Source organism: Ranitomeya imitator, chromosome 5 (assembly GCF_032444005.1).
Source record: "Ranitomeya imitator isolate aRanImi1 chromosome 5, aRanImi1.pri, whole genome shotgun sequence".
NCBI lineage: Eukaryota > Metazoa > Chordata > Amphibia > Anura > Dendrobatidae > Ranitomeya > Ranitomeya imitator.
Window position 1 is genome coordinate 294,457,192 of NC_091286.1, and position 20,359 is coordinate 294,477,550.

At 45.5% G+C, this 20,359-nt stretch overlaps 1 protein-coding gene across 2 annotated transcripts in view; it reads right to left on the bottom strand.

Annotated features, from left to right (window-relative positions):
* Positions 1 to 465: 465 nt before the first annotated feature.
* Positions 466 to 20,359, bottom strand: part of AFG1L (AFG1 like ATPase) — a 228,107-nt gene continuing 208,213 nt past the window's right edge. For both annotated transcript variants that reach the window (XM_069726254.1, XM_069726253.1), the window contains 2 exons: positions 12,054 to 12,167; positions 466 to 3,546 (listed from right to left, as the gene is read on the bottom strand). In XM_069726254.1, coding sequence (XP_069582355.1) covers positions 3,418 to 3,546; positions 12,054 to 12,167 — 243 coding nt within the window. In that variant the 3' untranslated portion in view covers positions 466 to 3,417. The remainder of the gene's footprint in view (positions 3,547 to 12,053; positions 12,168 to 20,359) is intronic.

Below are 20,359 nucleotides of genomic sequence, written 5' to 3' on the forward strand. Positions count from 1 at the left end.
TCACCTGTCCCCGCTCCGCCACCGCGCGCTGTGTCTTCTGGGTCTCTGCAGTGACTGTTCAGCAGAGGGCTCAAACTAAACATGTCATCGTGCCCTCTGACCTGAACGTCACAGCCAGAGAACGAGGAAGACAGAGCCCTGCGGTGGAATGGGGACAGGTGAATATCGCATGGCTCACCCTCCCCTGTCATACTCACCCCTTGGCGCGGTCTCTCTGTATGTCCCTGCTTCTCCGATGGTCTCCGGAACGCGCTTTTCTTATTAATCGATTTGTAATCTTGCCTGAAGAAAGAGCCACTGTGCTCGGAAAGCTTGCAAACATTATTTTCTGGTTGGCCAATAAAGGTATCACTCTGAGAATACTTTTGTCATCATTGGGCAGAAAAGTATTCACATCGATTTTTCTGGCTAACACGGTACCACAATCTAATTTGTTATTGTACATCACAAACTACAAGAAAAATATAATCAGATTTCATTTTTATTGTGCTGCAAAAACATGAATTTGTATTTTCTTACATATATACATTGTAATCCATAAATATTTTAAAATAAATTGACACTCTGGACACGATATATTTCATGTCAAATAATCACCAGGTAAAATCAGAAACAAATTAATGTTCTGCTGTGCGTTACTCATACAGATGATGACATTGCAGGGTTATTACAACATATTCAAATTTTGTTTTAACATAGGGCTAAAGTTTACAAAAATGATTTTTGGTTGTTTTTGCTGTTTATGGAGTGCGGTCAGAAACAGTAGCTGCATTCAGCATTAGTGCTTTGTGACTGTACATCACGTCAGCAGTTTCCAAGTCATCCATTAGCAGACTACGGACTGCAATTACAACAGTTTGTAGTTTGTGAATAGCAACTATCTGCCAAAAATACAGTAAAGTGTAGCATAGAAACTACATAAAAATAATTTATATAAAAGTGATAAAGGGCCAAAATGGAAAGCAGCCAAAAGTCTAAAAAAAATTACTATAACAGAAAAAGGCACCAAAACATTAATGTTAGTGTATGTGTATGAATTCACTCCCAAATTTAAGAGTGTGATAGTCTGACACTTCAGAACAGAACTGCGGGTCACCTTGAAAGATCATAAACAGACTAATCAGAAAATAGCAATTCTGAACCCAAATATTTTAGATCAGACTTACTGGGGATTTCCAAATTTTACATAATTTAGGATTTTTTTTAATGCATATGGTCACATGCATTTTAAAGAGTTTTCCACTAGGGCACCTTACACTCATCAGCCCTTTTGAAAATAAAATCAGAATCACTATATGAGCATTATATGACCTTGTGCAGCCAGACATGCTGACTCTGGTTTGGTAATAGCAGCTTCCCTTTACATTTCTGCTTATTCTGTGCTTTTCAGGTACAAGAATGTCTCACTTGGGCATTGGGTCTAGGTATAAGAGTGCATACAGAGATAGCCATCAGTCACTGAAAGCACCACTCCGGCATTTGTTTATTGCAGCACTGGAGTGGTGCTACTAATGTAAGTTCTCTGCCCTAGTCTTATACTTACCAGCGCAGTCTTCATCTTTCACCTGCGCCACTCCGGTCGTTCTCCAGCAGTTTGTGACCTGCCAGATTGTTTCAGTGTTTACTGGGCGATCCAGAAGTCACAACTCAATGTAATTCTATGAGAGCCAGATCGAGAAACCCATAGACTTACATTGAGAGCTTGTGACCGATACTTCAGAGTTCCGGTAAGTCAGAAGTTGCGGTCATAAAATGGCGGCGCTCTGAACAACTGAATACAGCAGCTGGTAAGTATAATACTAGGGGCAGGGTACTTAGATTAGTAACAAAACTTCAGGGCTGAATTTAAAAAAAACAAACGTTGGAGTGGTGCTTGATTAGGACCCCCAGTGGAGTGAAAAAACTCAGAATGATCAAGGATATAAATAAGTTAAACACAGGTTAAGCTTATTTTCTCCCCACAAAATGATATATTAATCTGCTCCACCACCCCTGCTCTATATCATGCGGCCTGAAGATTGGTCTGCATTTTCAGTGTGAAAGGTTTTCTTTCAAATTTAGGAATAATAAAATAAAAAAATTGAGTGCAGTGATGGCTATGGTTTTGAAATCATACACGTCCCTCCACATTTTAAATATTTGGATTAAGAGTAAAAATCATTTGTATTTCATAACAAAATTGTCATTTTAAATTCAAGTATCATTTTTATAACCACGAGGCTTTATATAAGCCCTAACGTTCTTGTGATCACTGTACATTCAAGTAAAACGTTATCATTTTGGCAATTGTATTCTGAAGTTATTATGTATTTTACTGATAAATAAAGGAGAAAATGACTAACATCTGATAAAATTAAAGCATAAAATCTCGCTATAAAGGCTACACAATGCCGCAGTGTAGCAGCCCATAGTGTAAAATGCTCCTGTTAAGGTGCCCATACACTGCTGGCCTAATGGTCGTGCAGCTGGCAGTCGAAACCAGTGAGCATGTCTGTGAGATAGTCAGGAGAAATTGCTGGGTCTGCTTACATGTCCTCAATTTAAAGGTGAACAAGTCATTGCCGGACACCACGTGTGCCAGCTTATCTCCGGTGAGAAATGACTGGATATGTGACACTCCAACACGCTTGATTCTGCTTTCGCAGGCATCAGCCATTAGGGGAGACTTGTCACAACCTCATGAAAATATGATAATTGTCTGGTCCTGCTGAAATGGTCAGGGAGGAATAAATATTCCTTACACAAACATTAATTGCATTAACATTTACATGTATACATGTATTGGGAAATGAAGCTATAATAAGGTATTACATCAGAGTTTATCCAATGTCTGTATGGGAAGAATAAATCAGACTTCTGCAGTAAGGTTTGTTAATAAAACTAGACTATTGACCTACAATAACACGAGTCACTATGTCTTCGGACACTAACCAGACTGCACATCCCTTTCAGTTACCTGTGCTCCTTTTGGCAGTTAACACTATCCTGGCTGCTATGGAACAGCCAGCACTAAGCTATACATAATAAATATATTGCTAAGAGTATCCATAACCCTGGCTTTAAACACTGCAGGATTAATTGATGTTAAAACTGAGACCTTGGTTATTGCACTCAATAGAGCTCTCATAGTCTCCATTTTATATTTCCATAATGTAGTAGATATTATGTAATTGTCGGTATGTCTGGCATTTCCAGCTGTATACTTACACACGATAACACTGGCCACTTGGTTCCCTGGTTGAAACCAGAATAAAATGCATAAATATAAATAGAGTAATGACAGGTAGGCAATGGCTTTATATTGCAGTATAGAACAGGGATAAAATAATGGTCCTGAGAACGCATTGCACAGACACTTCAGAAGAAATGTCACCTCTCAAAGTGATGTAGTGTGCGTTATATGGAGCTCATTTGGCACTAGTTCTGGCTTCTGTCTCCATCTCTCCAGTACTGATCTGTCTGCATTTCAGTAAGCCGGGATAAGGTGCGCTGAAAGGCAAAAACTTCCTCTTCACCTGTAAACATGGACAATCCTCCTGATGAATCCTAAGGAAAGCAAAGATGGAAACATTTGTCAGCTTTCTGTATATAGATGACGATCAGCAAATCAAGTCTTAGCAGTCTTACAGACCTAATGAGTAAGATGATCAACTGTTACCCAACGATATGCTAGCTATTGAGCAAAATGGAAGTCTTTATCTCTACATTCTATGCACTTAGGGAACCTGTGTGCTTCCTGGCCACTCATCTTTTCAGTCTAGTTATTAGCCACTTACAGACATTGAGTGTACAGAGTCGTCGTGCATTATGTGTGCTCAGCTGAGCCTGCATTACTCCCAGCAGATGATTGCCATGTTACACAGACGGCATCTGTCTCTAAGAGCAGAAAGCGAAGCAGAGTTGATTGTAACTCCTTATGTGCTTCTGTCAATCTCTGTGCAATTTTATGCATCCACGAGTCCCCAACGAAATCGCAGGGTGCCGATAGGTTTCCATAGAAGCTGAGGGCTTGCTGAAGACACCCTTGGCTTCCAAGACAGTTCTCCTATGAAAACTAGCCTATGGCTAGACTTCATAGGGGAATGTGATTTTTACGATCTATTGCAATATTATAACATAAGTGGATAGTGTAAGTGATCAGACGATGGCAAGTTCAAGTCCTCTAAGGCAGGGGTCCCCAACTCCAGTCCTCAAGGCCCACTAACAGGTCATGTTTTCAGGATTTCCTCAGCCTTGCCCAGGTAATAATTGCATCACCTGTGCAATGCTAAGGAAATCCTGAAAACATGACCTGTTGGTGGGCCTTGAGGACTGGAGTTGGGGACCCCTGCTCTAAGGGGACGGAAAAAGAAAAATACAAAAAAGACGTAATTATTTACCAATAATGTGACATTTCAGAACCCATGACAGCACCTTCATAGACAGGCAACCTACAGGATAAAAGGGCGGTGTATCTGTTCCTCGAATCAGTTGGATTACAGAGCACAATTAGATCTCCAATTGTTATTTACAACAGCTTTAAACATCAACATTACATATTTTCTCTTTAACCCCTTTACCCCCAAGGGTGGTTTGCACGTTATGGACCGGACCAATTTTTACAATTCTGACCACTGTCCCTTTATGAGGTTATAACTCTGGAACGCTTCAACGGATCCCGGTGATTCTGACATTGTTTTCTCGTGACATATTGTACTTCATGATAGTGATAAAATTTCTTTGATATTACCTGCGTTTATTTGTGAAAAAAAATGGAAATTTGGCGAAAATTTAGAAAATTTCGCAATTTTCCAACTTTGAATTTTTATGCAATTAAATCACAGAGATATGTCACACAAAATACTTAATAAGTAACATTTCCCACATGTCTACTTTACATCAGCACAATTTTGGAACTAAAATTTTTTTTGTTAGGGAGTTATAAGGGTTAAAAGTTGACCAGCAATTTCTCATTTTTACAACACCATTTTATTTTAGGGACCACATCTCATTTGAAGTCATTTTGAGGGGTCTATATGATAGAAAATACCCAAGTGTGACACCATTCTAAAAACTGCACCCATCAAGGTTCTCAAAACCACATTCAAGAAGTTTATTAACCCTTCAGGTGTTTCACAGGAATTTTTGGAATGTTTAAATAAAAATTAACATTTAACTTTTTTTCACAATAAATTTACTTCAGCTCCAATTTGTTTTATTTTACCAAGGGTTACAGGAGAAAATGGACGCCAAACGTTGTTGTACAATTTGTCCTGAGTACGCCGATACCCCATATGTGGGGGTTAAGCACAGTTTGGGCGCATGGCAGAGCTCGGAAGGGAAGGAGCACCATTTGAATTTTCAATGCAAAATTGACTGGAATTGAGATGGGACGCCATGTTGCGTTTGGAGAGCCACTGATGTGCCTAAACATTGAAACCCCCCACAAGTGACACCATTTTGGAAAGTAGACCCCCTAAGGAACTTATCTAGATGTGTGGTGAGCACTTTGACCCACCAAGAACTTCACAGAAGTTTATAATGCGGAGCCGTAAAAATAAAACAAAAATTTTTTCCCACAAAAATTATTTTTTAGCCCCCAGTTTTATATTTTATCGAGGGTAAAAGGAGAAATTGGACCCCAAAAGTTGTTGTCCAATTTGTCCTGAGTGCGCTGATACCCCATATGTGGGGGGAACCAGCGTTTGGGCGCATGGGAGGGCTCGGAAGGAGCGCCATTTGGAATGCAGACTTAGATGGAATGGTCTGCAGGCGTCACATTGTGTTTGCAGAGCCCCTAATGTACCTAAACAGTAGAAACCCCCCACAAGTGACCCCATATTGGAAACTAGACCCCCCAAGGAACTTATCTAGAGGTGTTGTGAGAACTTTGAGCCCCCAAGTGTTTCACTACAGTTTATAACGCAGAGCCGTGAAAATAAAAAATCTTTTTTTTCCCCACAAAAATTATTTTTTAGCCCCCAGTTTTGTATTTACCCAAGGGTAACAGGAGAAATTGGACCCCAAAAGTTGTTGTCCAATTTGTCCTGAGTACGCTGATACCCCATATGTTGGGGTAAACTCCTGTTTGGGCACACGGGAGAGCTCGGAAGGGAAGGAGCACTGTTTTAGTTTTTCAACGCAGAATTGGCTGAAATTGAGATCGGACGCCATGTCGCGTTTGGAGAGCCCCTGATGTGTCTAAACAGTGGAAACCACCCAATTATAACTGAAACCCTAATCCAAACACACCCCTAACCCTAATTCCAACGGTAACCCTAACCACACCTTTAACCCAGACACACCCCTAACCCTAATCCCAACCCTATTCCCAACCGCAAATGTAATCCAAACCTTAACCCTAACTTTAGCACCAACCCTAACTGTAGCCTTAACCCTAACTGTAGCCTTAACCCTAACCCTAGCCCTAACCCTAACTCTAGCCCTAACCCTAGCCCTAGCCCTAACCCTAGCCCTAACCCTAATGGGAAAGTGGAAATAAATACATTTTTCTCTAACTAAGGGGGTGATGAAGGGGGGTTTGATTTACTTTTATAGCGGGTTTTTTAGCGGATTTTTATGATTGGCAGCCGTCACACACTGAAAGACGCTTTTTATTGCAAAAAATATTTTTTTGCGTTACCACATTTTGAGAGCTATAATTTTTCCATATTTTGGTCCACAGAGTCATGTGAGGTCTTGTTTTTTGCGGGACGAGTTGACGTTTTTATTGGTAACATTTTCAGGCACGTGACATTTTTTGATCGCTTTTTATTCCGATTTTTGTGAGGCAGAATGACCGAAAACCAGCTATTCATGAATTTCTTTTGGGGGAGGCGTTTATACCGTTCCGCGTTTGGTAAAATTGATAAAGCAGTTTTATTCTTCGGGTGAGTACGATTACAGCGACACCTCATTTATATCATTTTGTTAATGTTTTGGCGCTTTTATACGATAAAAACTATTTTATAGAAATAGGCACTTGGTAAGCCACCTCCCTCCCTGCAGGACCCGGATGCCGCGGCCATATTGGATCCGGGCCTTGCTGCAGGGAGGAAGGTAGGAGACCCTCGCAGCAACGTGATCACATCGCGTTGCTGCGGGGATCTCAGGGAAGCCCGCAGGGAGCCCCCTCCCTGCGCGATGCTTCCCTGCACCGCCGGCACATCGCGATCATGTTTGATCGCGGTGTGCCGGGGGTTAATGTGCCGGAGGCGGTCCGTGACCGCTCCTGACACATAGTGCCAGATGTCAGCTGCGATAAGCAGCTGACACCCGGCCGCGATCGGCCGCGCTCCCCCCGTGAGCGCGGCCGATCGCGCTGGACGTACTATTCCGTCCTTGGGAAGTAGGGCCCGCCCCACATGGACGGAATAGTACGTCTATTGGCAGAAAGGGGTTAAGCACTAAGTGACCTTACAACAAAAATGAAAAAAGTGCTCACCCACACAAGTGATTGGGGGGAATATAAGGGTTCTGTCATGGGTTCTGATAAATCCTATTACCGGTACATAATTACATTTTTTCTCTCACCCATGACAGCAACAAGGAGAGCATTATAGAGAATAAATATTCAAGGAGGGACCACAGCATGCAAAACACTTCTCCCAAAGGTGAGATGAGTAGAGGAAGTCAGATCCAGACTATAGTGTCTATGGAAAGTAGAAGGGAGGACCATGTCGCATCTTACAAATTTGCTCAATGCCCAGGAGGTTGCCATGACTCTTTTGAAGTGAGCCTTTAACCCTTCTGGAACAATACTACAACTCCAAGAATAAGCTAAACTGATGGCTTCCCTAATCCATCTAGCCAACATTCACTTTGATGCTTAAAGCCATTTCCTAGGCCCTTAAAAAGGAAATAAATAATGATCTATCCTTTCTCCAGGCTTTCATAACTGACAATTATAGAATCAGACATCTTGTGATGTCTAGTCTATGAAATTTTATTTTTAGGTTATTCTTGGGAGTAGCACAAAAAGATGGAAGAACTACTTATTGAGATCCATGGAACCTAGAAGCCACATTTGAAAGATCATCATTTTAAAGCCAGACACGGCCTATCTTCCAGGTTCTGTGTGAAAGAAGGACCTACTGACAGGGCCTGTATATCGCTAACCCCATAAACTGATGTTAAAGCTACCAGAAGGACAGTTTTTAAAGCAAAAATGTTTACTGACACTGATTCTGTAGGTTCAAATGGCGAATCTGTCAGGGGCTTCAGGACCAGATTCAAATCCCATGGAGGTATATTTGGCCTAGGAATTGGTCTTCATCTAGAGCAAACCTTACAGGGCTAAGACTGAGTACCAGTTAATTGTATTTTAGAGTTCCTGCAAATGGGTCTAGAGATGGGTTTGTCCACTAGTGCCATCAGGGTCTAGATGTCCGCACTTGGGTCTCTTTATAATTGTGATCGGACAGGTAATCGTTGCATAGGCAGCACCAATAGTAAAAAGTTGGTCACACAGAGGGTTACCCTCAGTGATCTGATAGCCGCTACTGCGCAGGCGCCGCCATCTTGCTAGAGAAAAAAAAAATCTCCAACATGGCACCGGCGGTGGTTTCTTTTAGGAGGATTTTTTTTTTCTCTAGCAAGATGGCATCGGCAGCTCTTGCGTAATAGCTATTGGCGATCGCCTAACACAGCGAGAACAAATCTCACCGGGAGAATTTCACTGCGGTGAACTCACCTCTGCACCGTGAGTCTTTTTCTCACTGTGCTAGCGGTGATCTCACCGGAGGGAGGCCACCGCAGTTCATTGGCCCATCTAGGAACACAGCCTCAGTGACCCATGACAACCTGGATGAGGTCACCGCTACTCACTGATGCTGCGCTCTGAGCAGCTCAATCATCAGTGGTTCTCAGCCTGGACTGTCACATCTTGGCACCGTCCAGGTTCAAAACTGATATTCCCCAGACATGGACATAACGATGGACAGGTATGGGATATTGTTACTGTTTATTTTTGTTTTATTACAGGACACGAGGGATTGAATGGAATGGGTATTAGGTGAGCATAACGGTGTTTGTTAATTTAAATAAAAAAAGGAAAAGTGTGTTTTGTTTTTATTTCAAATAAAAGTCTATTCTTGCTGTGTCTTTATTTACAATGCAACTATAGGATTAGTAATGGATAGGTGTCTTATAGACGCCTCCCCATTACTAAGCTGTGTGGTTGATGTCACTTGACAATACAAAGGTGACATCAATCCTACAAATATGAACACCACTTACCACCGCTACAGGGCAAGTGTGAAGAGGTGGGCAAAGCACCAGAATTGGTGCATCTAATTTTCTGGGCGGCTGCGGTCTGGTTTTTGTAGTCTGAGGGGGTAAGGGCAATATCCATGGCCCCTTATCAGCCTGAGAATACCAGCCCCCAGTTATCTGCTTTAGCAAGGCTTGATGTCAAAAATGGGGGTGACCTGCCCTCTATTTTACATAATGAATGAGATAGATAAATATATATATCTTGAGAAAAAAAAATCACCTTCTGCAGGCAGGTGCTAATGGTGGTGCCTGCGCTGTAGCATGGTCACATATGTAATGTGTATATAATTAATTTTTTATGTTATCCTGGCGGCGGCAATGGCAGAGCCATCTTACTAGAGAAAAAAATTCCTCCTCCAAGATGGTGCCTGCTGATGCTATTGCACAGGAACTGCCGATGCCCGCGTTCCGCTGGCACGTCAAAATGCTGCATGCGGACGCATCCGCATACAACGCATGTCCCTGCATACCCTATGTTAAAGATAGGTATGCAGGACGCAAGTGGAAGTAGGAAGAGCTTAAGGGAGGATGTATGCAGCCATACGCAGACCACTCAAACTCAAGTGAGAAACTAGCCTTAGATATGTATTGGACCAATTTCCTTTTTTAACACAATGTCTCCTTACTATCAGCACCTAAATTAGGTTGATCTCTCTTGAGATAATATGTGAGATCTTTTCAGAGGATTTTTCTTCTGCCTACTTTCATGTGTATAAGTTAACTGTTTAAATATTTTTTATGCACATTCCATGCAATCAGTTTGTCTTTTTTTACTACTTTTATTACTCGTCTCTAATTGTGTACTTAATAAAAATATACCTATTTTTGAAACTTTTATACTCCGTATCCTCCTGTTCTTCTATGTCATTTTGGAATAGTTTTTTCTCTGATCCCCTGCGCCAATTTGGTGCTTGGTTTCTCAAGCAAATATGTTATTTGGTTGTTTTTTTGTTAAAATACCCATTTGTGTTGCAGCCACAGTGTATTTCCATCTGCATATTCAGTTAATATCTTAAATAGTAGTGACAAATCTCCAGATTTTCTCCATTGTGCATAGGGAGGTATGTCAGTTTCCATTCTGGTCGTACACCATCTCCACACATAATAATAATAATTTTGATTTCCATAGCACCAACACATACCGCAGCACTTTACATTTTAGAGGAGACTTGAACAGACAATAAAGACTTTACAGAATAACATATAACGCTGATACCTGGAGGATTGAGATCCCCGCTCGCAAGCTTACAATCCAAGACGAAATAGGGAAGACACAAAATGCAAATGGTAAAAAGTGCTTGTGTTGTATGGTTCTGTCATAATATACTAAATAGTGTCCTCACATAATTTTGCATAAAATGTTCACCAAACAGTATGCGTACAAGTACAGGCACAGAGGGACGTTAAGTGCAAGGAGGGTGTGTGAACAGATGATTTTGAAGAAAATTTTGCATGGGCAAAACATGTTTTTTAGGCCACACTTAAAACTGTGAGTATTGGGAACTGAATTGTTTTGGGTAGTGCATTCCAAAGGGGCAGCATGGGAGAAGTCTTGGAGATGGGAATGGGAGGTTTGGATTATTGAGGATTTTCGTTTTATGTTATTAGCAGAATGGAGAGCAGGGCATGGGTAGGGTGGTAGACTGACACAAGGGAGGAGATGTAGGGTGGTGCTGAACTGTGAAGCGCTTTGTGGGTGAGAGTGATAAGTTTATAATGGACTCTACAGCGGATGGGCAAACAGTGCATGGGCACCCATCAGTCCAAGACCGTTGTTAATCAGAACAAATTATAGCTGGATCTTATTAATCTCCAGATCATTTTTGGGAAAAAGAGTATGTTTCTTGGACAGCCAAATCGAAAAAAGTTGGTTTTGTTACTTGCAAATGGGTTCACATACTTTGATCAAAGTGTTGCATAGCGGTTGCATAGACATGAGCTTGTCTGTACATCCTATCCAAATCAGCAGGAAAGTGTTGTCATGTTTGCAGTATGAGAAATCATCACAATACACATTGTTACAGTTGTGGCCAAAAGTATTGACACCCCTGCAATTCTGTCAGATAATACTCAGTTTCTCTCAGTTGTTATTATTATCTTCATTTAATTTGTCTTAAATGAAAAAACACAAAAAGAATTGTCCTATAGCCAAATTGGATATAATTCCACACCAAACATAAAAAAGGGGGTGGACAAAAGTATTGGCACTGTTTGAAAAATCATGTGATGCTTCTCTAATTTGTGTAATTAACAGCACATGTAACTTACCTGTGGCACCTAACAGGTGTTGGCAATAACTAAATCACACTTGCAGCCAGTTGACATGGATTAAAGTTGACTCAACCTCTGTCCTGTGTCCTTGTGTGTACCACATTGAGCATGGAGAAAAGAAAGAAGACCAAAGAACTGTCTGAGGACTTGAGAAACCAAATTGTGAGGAAGCATGAGCAATCTCAAGGCTACAAGTCCATCTCCAAAGACCTGAATGTTCCTGTGTCTACCGTGCGCAGTGTCATCAAGAAGTTTAAAGCCCATGGCACTGTGGCTATGAAATGATCAATGTTTTGCTTTTTGCTTCATTCTCTTTTGTGTTTTTTCCATTTAAGACAAATTAAATGAAGATAATAATACCAAAGAATTTGTGATTGCAATCATTTTCAGGAAGAAACTGAGTATTATCTGACAGAATGGCAGGGGTGTCAATACTTTTGGCCACATCTGTATGTTGTAAATTAACAACCATAATAGCTTGACATAAATGCCACAACATTAGTAGTGGATATTGCTTAGTGACCAAATACCTGACTAATTTCCAAGTCATCCAGGAGAATTCTAGACTCTACATCCACAGAATCTTTAAGCTTTTGCATAAACAAGCTTTGCAAAGGTGTTTCTGCAGAGCAAACAACACGCACCTTTAAAAAAAAAAAAAATCCATTAGTAATTTTTTTAAACTTTTTATTTTTTTTAATTAATTTCATTGACAATTTTCCAAGTGAACTACCGTATATACTCGAGTATAAGCCGACCCGAGTATAAGCCGACCCCCCTAATTTTGCCACAAAAAAACTGGGAAAACTTATTGACTCGAGTATAAGCCTAGGGTGGAAAATGCAGCAGCTACTCGTAAATTTCAAAAATAAAAATAGCTGCTCCATACCGTTCATTATTGCCCCATAGATGCTCCATATACAACTGTGCTATATAGAATGCTCTATACCGTTCATTATGGCCCCATAGATGCTCCATATAAAGCTGTGCCATATATATATTGCTCTGCACCGTTGATTATGGCCCCATAGATGCTCCTTATAAAGCTGTGCCCCATATATATTGCTCTGCACCGTTGATTATGGCCCCATAGATGCTGCTTATAAAGCTGTGCCCCATATATGGTATATTGCTCTGCACCGTTGATTATGGCCCCATAGATGCTCCTTATAAAGCTGTGCCCCATATACGGTATATTGCTCTGCACCATTGATTATGGCCCCATAGATGCTGCTTATAAAGCTGTACCCCATATACGGTATATTGCTCTGCACCGTTCATTATTTCCCCATAGATGCTCCTTATAAAGCTGTGCCATATATAATGCTCTGCACCGTTCTTTATGGCCCCATAGATGTGCCATATAAAGCTGTGCCATATATAATGCTCTGCACCGTACTTTTTGGCCCCATAGATGCTCCTTATATAATGCTGTGCCATATGTAATGCTCTGCATCGTTCTTTATGGCCCCATAGATGTGCCATATAAAGCTGTGCCATATATAATGCTCTGCACCGTACTTTTTGGCCCCATAGATGCTCCTTATATAATGCTGTGCCATATATAATGCTCTGCACCGTTCTTTATGGCCCCATAGATGCTCCTTATATAATGCTGTGCCATATAGAATGCTGCTGGTGCTGCCATAAAAAATCACATACTCACCTCTCTTGCTCAGGACGCCAGCGCTTTCAATATTTACCTGCTCCTCGTGCGGCTCCGTCTCCAGCACTGACGCTCAGCAGAGGGTGCGCACTGACTACGTCACAGCGCCCTCTAACCTGAGCATCACTGCTAGAGGACGCTGCAGACGGAGCCGCACCGGAGCGAGGAGCAGGTAAATATAGCGCAGCGCTGCGCTCCCCTTACCTGCTCCTGGCGCGGTCCCTGCAGTCCCTGGCTTCCCCGGCGCTGCAGCTTCTTCCTGTAATTGAGCGGTCACAGTTACCGATCATTTACAGCAATGAATATGCGGCTCCTCCCATATGGGAGGTGGAGCCGCCTATTCATTTCTGTAATGAGCGGTGCCATGTGACCACTCAGTACAGGAAGAATCTGCAGCGCCGGGGAAGCCAGGGACTGCAGGGACCGCGCCGCAGCAGGTAAGTATGATTACACAGCCCCCGCTCCCCATCCCCTGCTGACCCCCGGGTATATGACTCGAGTATAAGCCGAGAGGGGGACTTTCAGCCCAAAAAAGTGGGCTGAAAATCTAGGCTTATACTCGAGTATATACGGTATATATTTTTAATGTCACAAATAAACCCAGGATAAGATACATGGGAAGAATTGTAATGTTTGAGTGCTGAAGAGGTATCTGGAAAAGGAATCATAGTCATGAAAGTATTACTTCTAGGGTAGAATATGATGGAACATGTCTTCAGCTGCATAAGAGACTGTCCACACCCTGCTTAATGTGTCCATAGGCTTTAACATGTCTAACATTTGTCCAAGTAAGGGCCGCCATCAGGGCACTACAGCCGTGACTGGCGTAAGGGGCCCGGTGAGCAGAGGGGGCCCGCATCGGGCCCCCTCTTACCTGCTCACCGGGCCCCTACCGGCAGCCGCAGGCTGAACCGGGCCCTTAGCGGCGGCCGGCGCTACAGCTGTACGCTATTGACGTGCGGGCCCGCGCCCGCACGTCAATAGTTAACAGCCGCCAGCCGCAGCATGCAGGTCGCCGGCGTCTGACGTCATTGTCAGTCGCCGGCGAGTGCACGGTGCAGCTGCGTGGAGAGAGGAGCGCGGCAGGTAAGTAGAACTTTTTTTTATTTTTATTGAGAGCGGCGATCGGGGGGTGGGGGTGGGGTTTGGGCAGAAGGCTGGACACAGGGGGGGCAGAAGGCCGCTGGACACAGGGGGGGCAGAAGGCCGCTGGACACAGGGGGGGCAGAAGGCCGCTGGACACAGGGGGGGCAGAAGGCCGCTGGACACAGGGGGGGCAGAAGGCCGCTGGACACAGGGGGGCAGTAAAGCTGGACACAGGGGGCAGAAGGCCGCTGGACACAGGGGGGGCAGAAGGCCGCTGGACACAGGGGGGCAGTAAAGCTGGACACAGGGGGCAGAAGGCCGCTGGACACAGGGGGGCAGTAAAGCTGGACACAGAGGGGGCAGAAGGCCGCTGGACACAGGGGGGCAGTAAAGCTGGACACAGAGGGGGCAGAAGGCCGCTGGACACAGGGGGGCAGTAAAGCTGGACACAGGGGGGGCAGAAGGCTGGACACAGAGGGGGCAGAAGGCCGCTGGACACAGGGGGGGCAGAAGGCCGCTGGACACAGGGGGGGCAGAAGGCCGCTGGACACAGGGGGGGCAGAAGGCCGCTGGACACGGGGGGCAGAAGGCCGCTGGACACAGGGGGGCAGTAAAGCTGGACACAGGGGGCAGAAGGCCGCTGGACACAGGGGGGGCAGAAGGCCGCTGGACACAGGGGGGCAGTAAAGCTGGACACAGGGGGCAGAAGGCCGCTGGACACAGGGGGCAGTAAAGCTGGACACAGAGGGGGCAGAAGGCCGCTGGACACAGGGGGGCAGTAAAGCTGGACACAGAGGGGGCAGAAGGCCGCTGGACACAGGGGGGCAGTAAAGCTGGACACAGGGGGGGCAGAAGGCTGGACACAGAGGGGGCAGAAGGCCGCTGGACACAGGGGGCAGTAAAGCTGGACACAGGGGGGGCAGAAGGCCGCTGGACACAGGGGGGCAGTAAAGCTGGACACAGGGGGGGCAGAAGGCTGGACACAGAGGGGGCAGTAAAGCTGGACACAGGGGGCAGTAAAGCTGGACACAGAGGGGGCAGTAAAGCTGGACACGGGGGCAGAAGGCCGCTGGACACGGGGGCAGTAAAGCTGGACACAGGGGGGGCAGAAGGCCGCTGGACACAGGGGGGCAGTAAAGCTGGACACAGGGGGGGCAGAAGGCTGGACACAGAGGGGGCAGAAGGCCGCTGGACACAGGGGGGCAGTAAAGCTGGACATAGAGGGGGCAGAAGGCCGCTGGACATAGGGGGGCAGTAAAGCTGGACACAGAGGGGGCAGAAGGCCGCTGGACACAGGGGGGCAGTAAAGCTGGACACAGAGGGGGCAGAAGGCCGCTGGACACAGGGGGGCAGTAAAGCTGGACACAGGGGGGGCAGAAGGCTGGACACAGGGGGGCAGTAAAGCTGGACACAGGTGGGGCAGTAAAGCTGGACACAGGGGGGGCAGAAGGCCGCTGGACACAGGGGGGCAGTAAAGCTGGACACGGGGGGCAGAAGGCTGGACACAGAGGGGGCAGTAAAGCTGGACACAGAGGGGGCAGAAAGCTGGACACGGGGGGGGCAGAAAGCTGGACACATGGGGGGCAGAAAGCTGGACACGGGGCAGAGTGCTGGACAGAGATGGGGCAGAGTGCTGGACAGAGATGGGGCAGAGTGCTGGACAGAGATGGGGCAGAGTGCTGGACAGAGATGGGGCAGAGTGCTGGACAGAGATGGGGCAGAGTGCTGGACAGAGATGGGGCAGAGTGCTGGGCAGAGTGCTGGACATAAATGGGGCAGGATTGGAAACAGATGGGGCAGAATGGAGACAGATGGGGCAGGATGGATACGATGGAGACAGATGGGGCATGATGGGGAGATCATATGGGGCAGAATGGATACTCATGAGGGCAGGATGGGAGAACATATGGCTGGAGCCTGGAATGAGACACATGGGGGCTAGGATGGCGAATATTACCATAGGGGCTAATTAAGGGATATTATTATTGCAGTGATGTATTTATTTTATTTTTTGAGTATACTGTTTTAAATGGGGGGGCGGTCCTGTTACTGTGTAGAGTGATACTATGTTGCCTTCTTCATGTGGTGTAATGTAGAAGTTGGGAAAATTACGTAATGTGTTCTACAAGCGGAACTCGAGATAACTGTTTTATTTCCTGCAGAGACGAGTCCTGGCTGGATGAAGTGATGGCGGTCTGTGCTGGATGAAAGATGAAGGACTTCACCTAGAGACGTCACTGGTGAGTCAGTGTTACCTATACACTGACACTATACACTGTATACTATATACAGAGGTCCTGTGTACAATGTCACCAGTGATCACTGTATTACCTATATATTATATACAGAGCTCCTGTGTGTAATGTCACCAGTGATCACTGTATTACCTGTACACAGACACTGCTTACTAATTACAGATCTCCTGTGCATAATGGCACTGATGGTGATAGTATTGTGGGTTTTTTTTTTATTACTGATCAGTATTGTAGTATTCAGTCATTGTTGGTTATATGCGGTCTGGTCATGGTGTAGCGGTATTTGTTCCTTGTATGTGATATTATTCGATCACTGTGGTGGTAATATGTCATCTGGTCATAGTGCTGTGGTATTTGTTCCTTGTATGTAGTATTATAGGTCATTTTAAAAATTGAAAAATAAATAAAAATATACCTAAATTGTATTGCATATTTTAACAAATATTTAGTAGGTTACAGTAGAGTAGGGCCCGGCCAAAAGTATCAACCGTGTTCTGGTGGCGGCTTAAAAAATCTTTTGGCCAAAACAAAAGCTGCCGGCTATATGTGTGATCTGGTGATGGGAACTGTCAATGTGTGATAGGTGAGAAGTGGAGATTTTCCAAGAGAGAGCGGTGGGACTGTGGACAGTTCGTGGGGTGGAGCCTGGAGGCGGGGCTGGGGTGGAGCCTGGGCGGAGTCTCAAGGGGGCCCCGAACATTTTGCCAGTATGGGGCCCCGAAATTTCTAGTGGCAGCCCTGGTCCAAGTACTGTAACTTTTGCATAAATTGGGGTAGTATTGTTTGGCATAGTCATTTTTTCACTTTAGTGAAAATGCAACTACAGAAATGGCTACAAATTAGATAGTCTTATGATGGCATAATAAACAAGGCTGTATAGCGAACAAAGGCAGAAATGTATTATTTATGTATTATGCTTTGCTTATATAGCGCTATCTTATTCCGCAGCACTTCACAGACATCATCATTACTGTCCCCATTGGGGCTCACAATCTAAGTTCCCTATCAGTACGTTTTTGGAGTTTGGGAGGAAGCCGGAGTACCCGGAGGAAACCCACACAAACACGGGGAGAACATACAAACTCCTTGCAGATGTTGTCCTTGTGGGATTTGAACTCAGGATTCCAGAGCTCCAAGGCTGCTGTGCTAACCACTGAGCCACCCTGATGCACAGAAATGGTTAAAATGCTACAGCAAAAGGCAAAGCATAACCAAGTTTCATACTGCATGAAAAATGGCACTTTTTTCATGGTGCATGTGATGCGTGTCAGCAGTTTATGCACTTGGCTATGTTAGCATATCCAATCACTATGACAATTATCAATGTATGTATTATTCAGTGCTTTATAAATAGTTGCTGCTTTAAAATTCCATTTTGTTATGTTTTCTTTGTCAAGAGCAAGGTTAAATGACATTTCAACATCCGTACTATTTCAGGAAAAGCAATATCTCACAGGAATCAGGGTGCAATTACGATAATGAAAATAGAAGGACACAGAGGCCGACGGTGAAAGTTTCTAACTTCGCACAGAGACAGCAATGTGTTGCCATAAGTTACACGGAACATTCTTGTCTTTATGTTAGCCTGTGTGTTGAGTATTTGCTTGCAGAAATTTCTGCAAGGTTTCTGCATATCTTCACAGTAAAAACACTGCAATCAAGGCTTTTTTCAGCTAAATAAAAATATTTAAAAAAAAAGTTTTGTGATGTAATTTCTTGTTTCAACACCACCTTTTTCATGCTGATGCAGTGGCATCAGGGTAATGCATTAGAGCTTGGTGTCAGCAGCTGTCATTGACATCAAGCCCTAGGCTTAAGGTACCGTCACACTAGACAATATCGCTAGCGATCCGTGACGTTGCAGCGTCCTCGCTAGCGATATCGTCCAGTGTGACAGGCAGCAGCGATCAGGCCCCTGCTGTGCTGTCGCTGGTCGGGGAAGAAAGTCCAGAACTTTGTTTAGTCGCTGGACTCCCCGCAGACATCGCTGAATCGGCGTGTGTGACACCGATTCAGCGATGTCTTCGCTGGTAACCAGGGTAAACATCGGGTAACTAAGCGCAGGGCCGCGCTTAGTAACCCGATGTTTACCCTGGTTACCATCGTTAAAGTAAAAAAAAACAACCGCTACATACTTACGTCACCGCTGTGCTTTCCGGCCGCTGTGCTCACAGCCAGAGCAGAGAAGCAGAGCGCCGAGGACAGACAGCGGTAGGTAAGTATGTAGCGTTTGTTTTTTTACTTTTAGGATGGTAACCAGGGTAAACATCGGGTTACTAAGCGCGGCCCTGCGCTTAGTTACCCGATGTTTACCCTGGTTACCGGGGACCTCGGGATCGTTGGTCGCTGGAGAGCTGTCTGTGTGACAGCTCTCCAGCGACAAAACAGCGACGCTGCAGCGATCCGGATCGTTGTCGGTATCGCTGCAGCGTCGCTTAGTGTGACGGTACCTTTAGTAATGAAAACGTGTCAGCCCAACACCCTCATTGCTAAGCAGATAAGTAAACACAAACACACACATTGTCTCCAGCCTCCAGCAATTGTTAATTTAACCCTTTTCTGCCATCGGACGGAAAAGTACATCCGATGGCAGAACCCTCGCTTTGATGCGGGCTCCGGCGGTGAGCCCGCATCAAAGCCGGGACATGTCAGCTGTTTTTATTGTACCCGCAATAGGCCCGTGTGGAATTACGATCCGCCCGCACCTATTAACTAGTTAAATGCTGCTGCAGCATTTAACAAGCACTTCCGGCCATCCGGCCAGAAAGGCGCGCACCCGGTAACCCCCGTCACATGATTGGTGGTTGTTGATGCCGGATTGCTATGATTGCCATCCTGTGGTCGGTGCTCATAGCAATGCTGCAATTCTACTACATAGGGGCGATCTGAGCATCGCCTCAATGTAGCAGAGCCGATTGAGATGTGGCAGCTTCTAGCCTCCCTCCCATGAAGGCTATTAACCCCTTCCCGACCCATGACGCCACGTAGGCGTCATGAAAGTCGGTGCCAATCCGACCCATGACGCCTATGTGGCGTCATGGAAAGATCGCGTCCCTGCAGATCGGGTGAAAGGGTTAACTCCCATTTCACCCGATCTGCAGGGACAGGGGGAGTGGTAGTTTAGCCCAGGGGGGGGGTGGCTTCACCCCCTCGTGGCTACGATCGCTCTGATTGGCTGTTGAAAGTGAAACTGCCAATCAGAGCGATTTGTAATATTTCACCTATTATAACGGGTGAAATATTACAATCCAGCCATGGCCGATGCTGAAATATCATCGGCCATGGCTGGAAATACTAATGTGCCCCCACCCCACCGATAGCCCCCCCAGCCCCCCGATCTGGCCGGTACACTGCTCCGGCTCCCCTCCGTCCAGTGCTCCGCTCCCCCCCCGTGCTCTTGTCCGCTCCCCCCGTGCTCCAATCACCCCCCCGTGCTCCAATCACCCCCCCCTGCACTCCGATCCACCCCCCTCCGTGCTCCGTTACGCCCCCCCGTGCTCCGTTCCAGCCCCCCCGTGCTCCGTTCCACGCCCCCCGTGCTTCGTTCCACCCCTCCCGCGCTCCGATTCCCACCCCCCGTGCTCCGATCCCCCCCCCCCGTGGTCCTCCCCCACCCCATCATACTTACCGATCCAGCCGGGGTCCCGTCCGTCTTCTCTCTGGGCGCCGCCATCTTCCAAAATGGCGGGCGCATGCGCAGTGCGCCCGCCGAATCTGCCGGCCGGCAGATTCGTTCCACAGTGCATTTTGATCACTGAGATATAATCTATCTCAGTGATCAAAATAAAAAAAATAATAAATGACCCCCCCCCTTTGTCACCCCCATAGG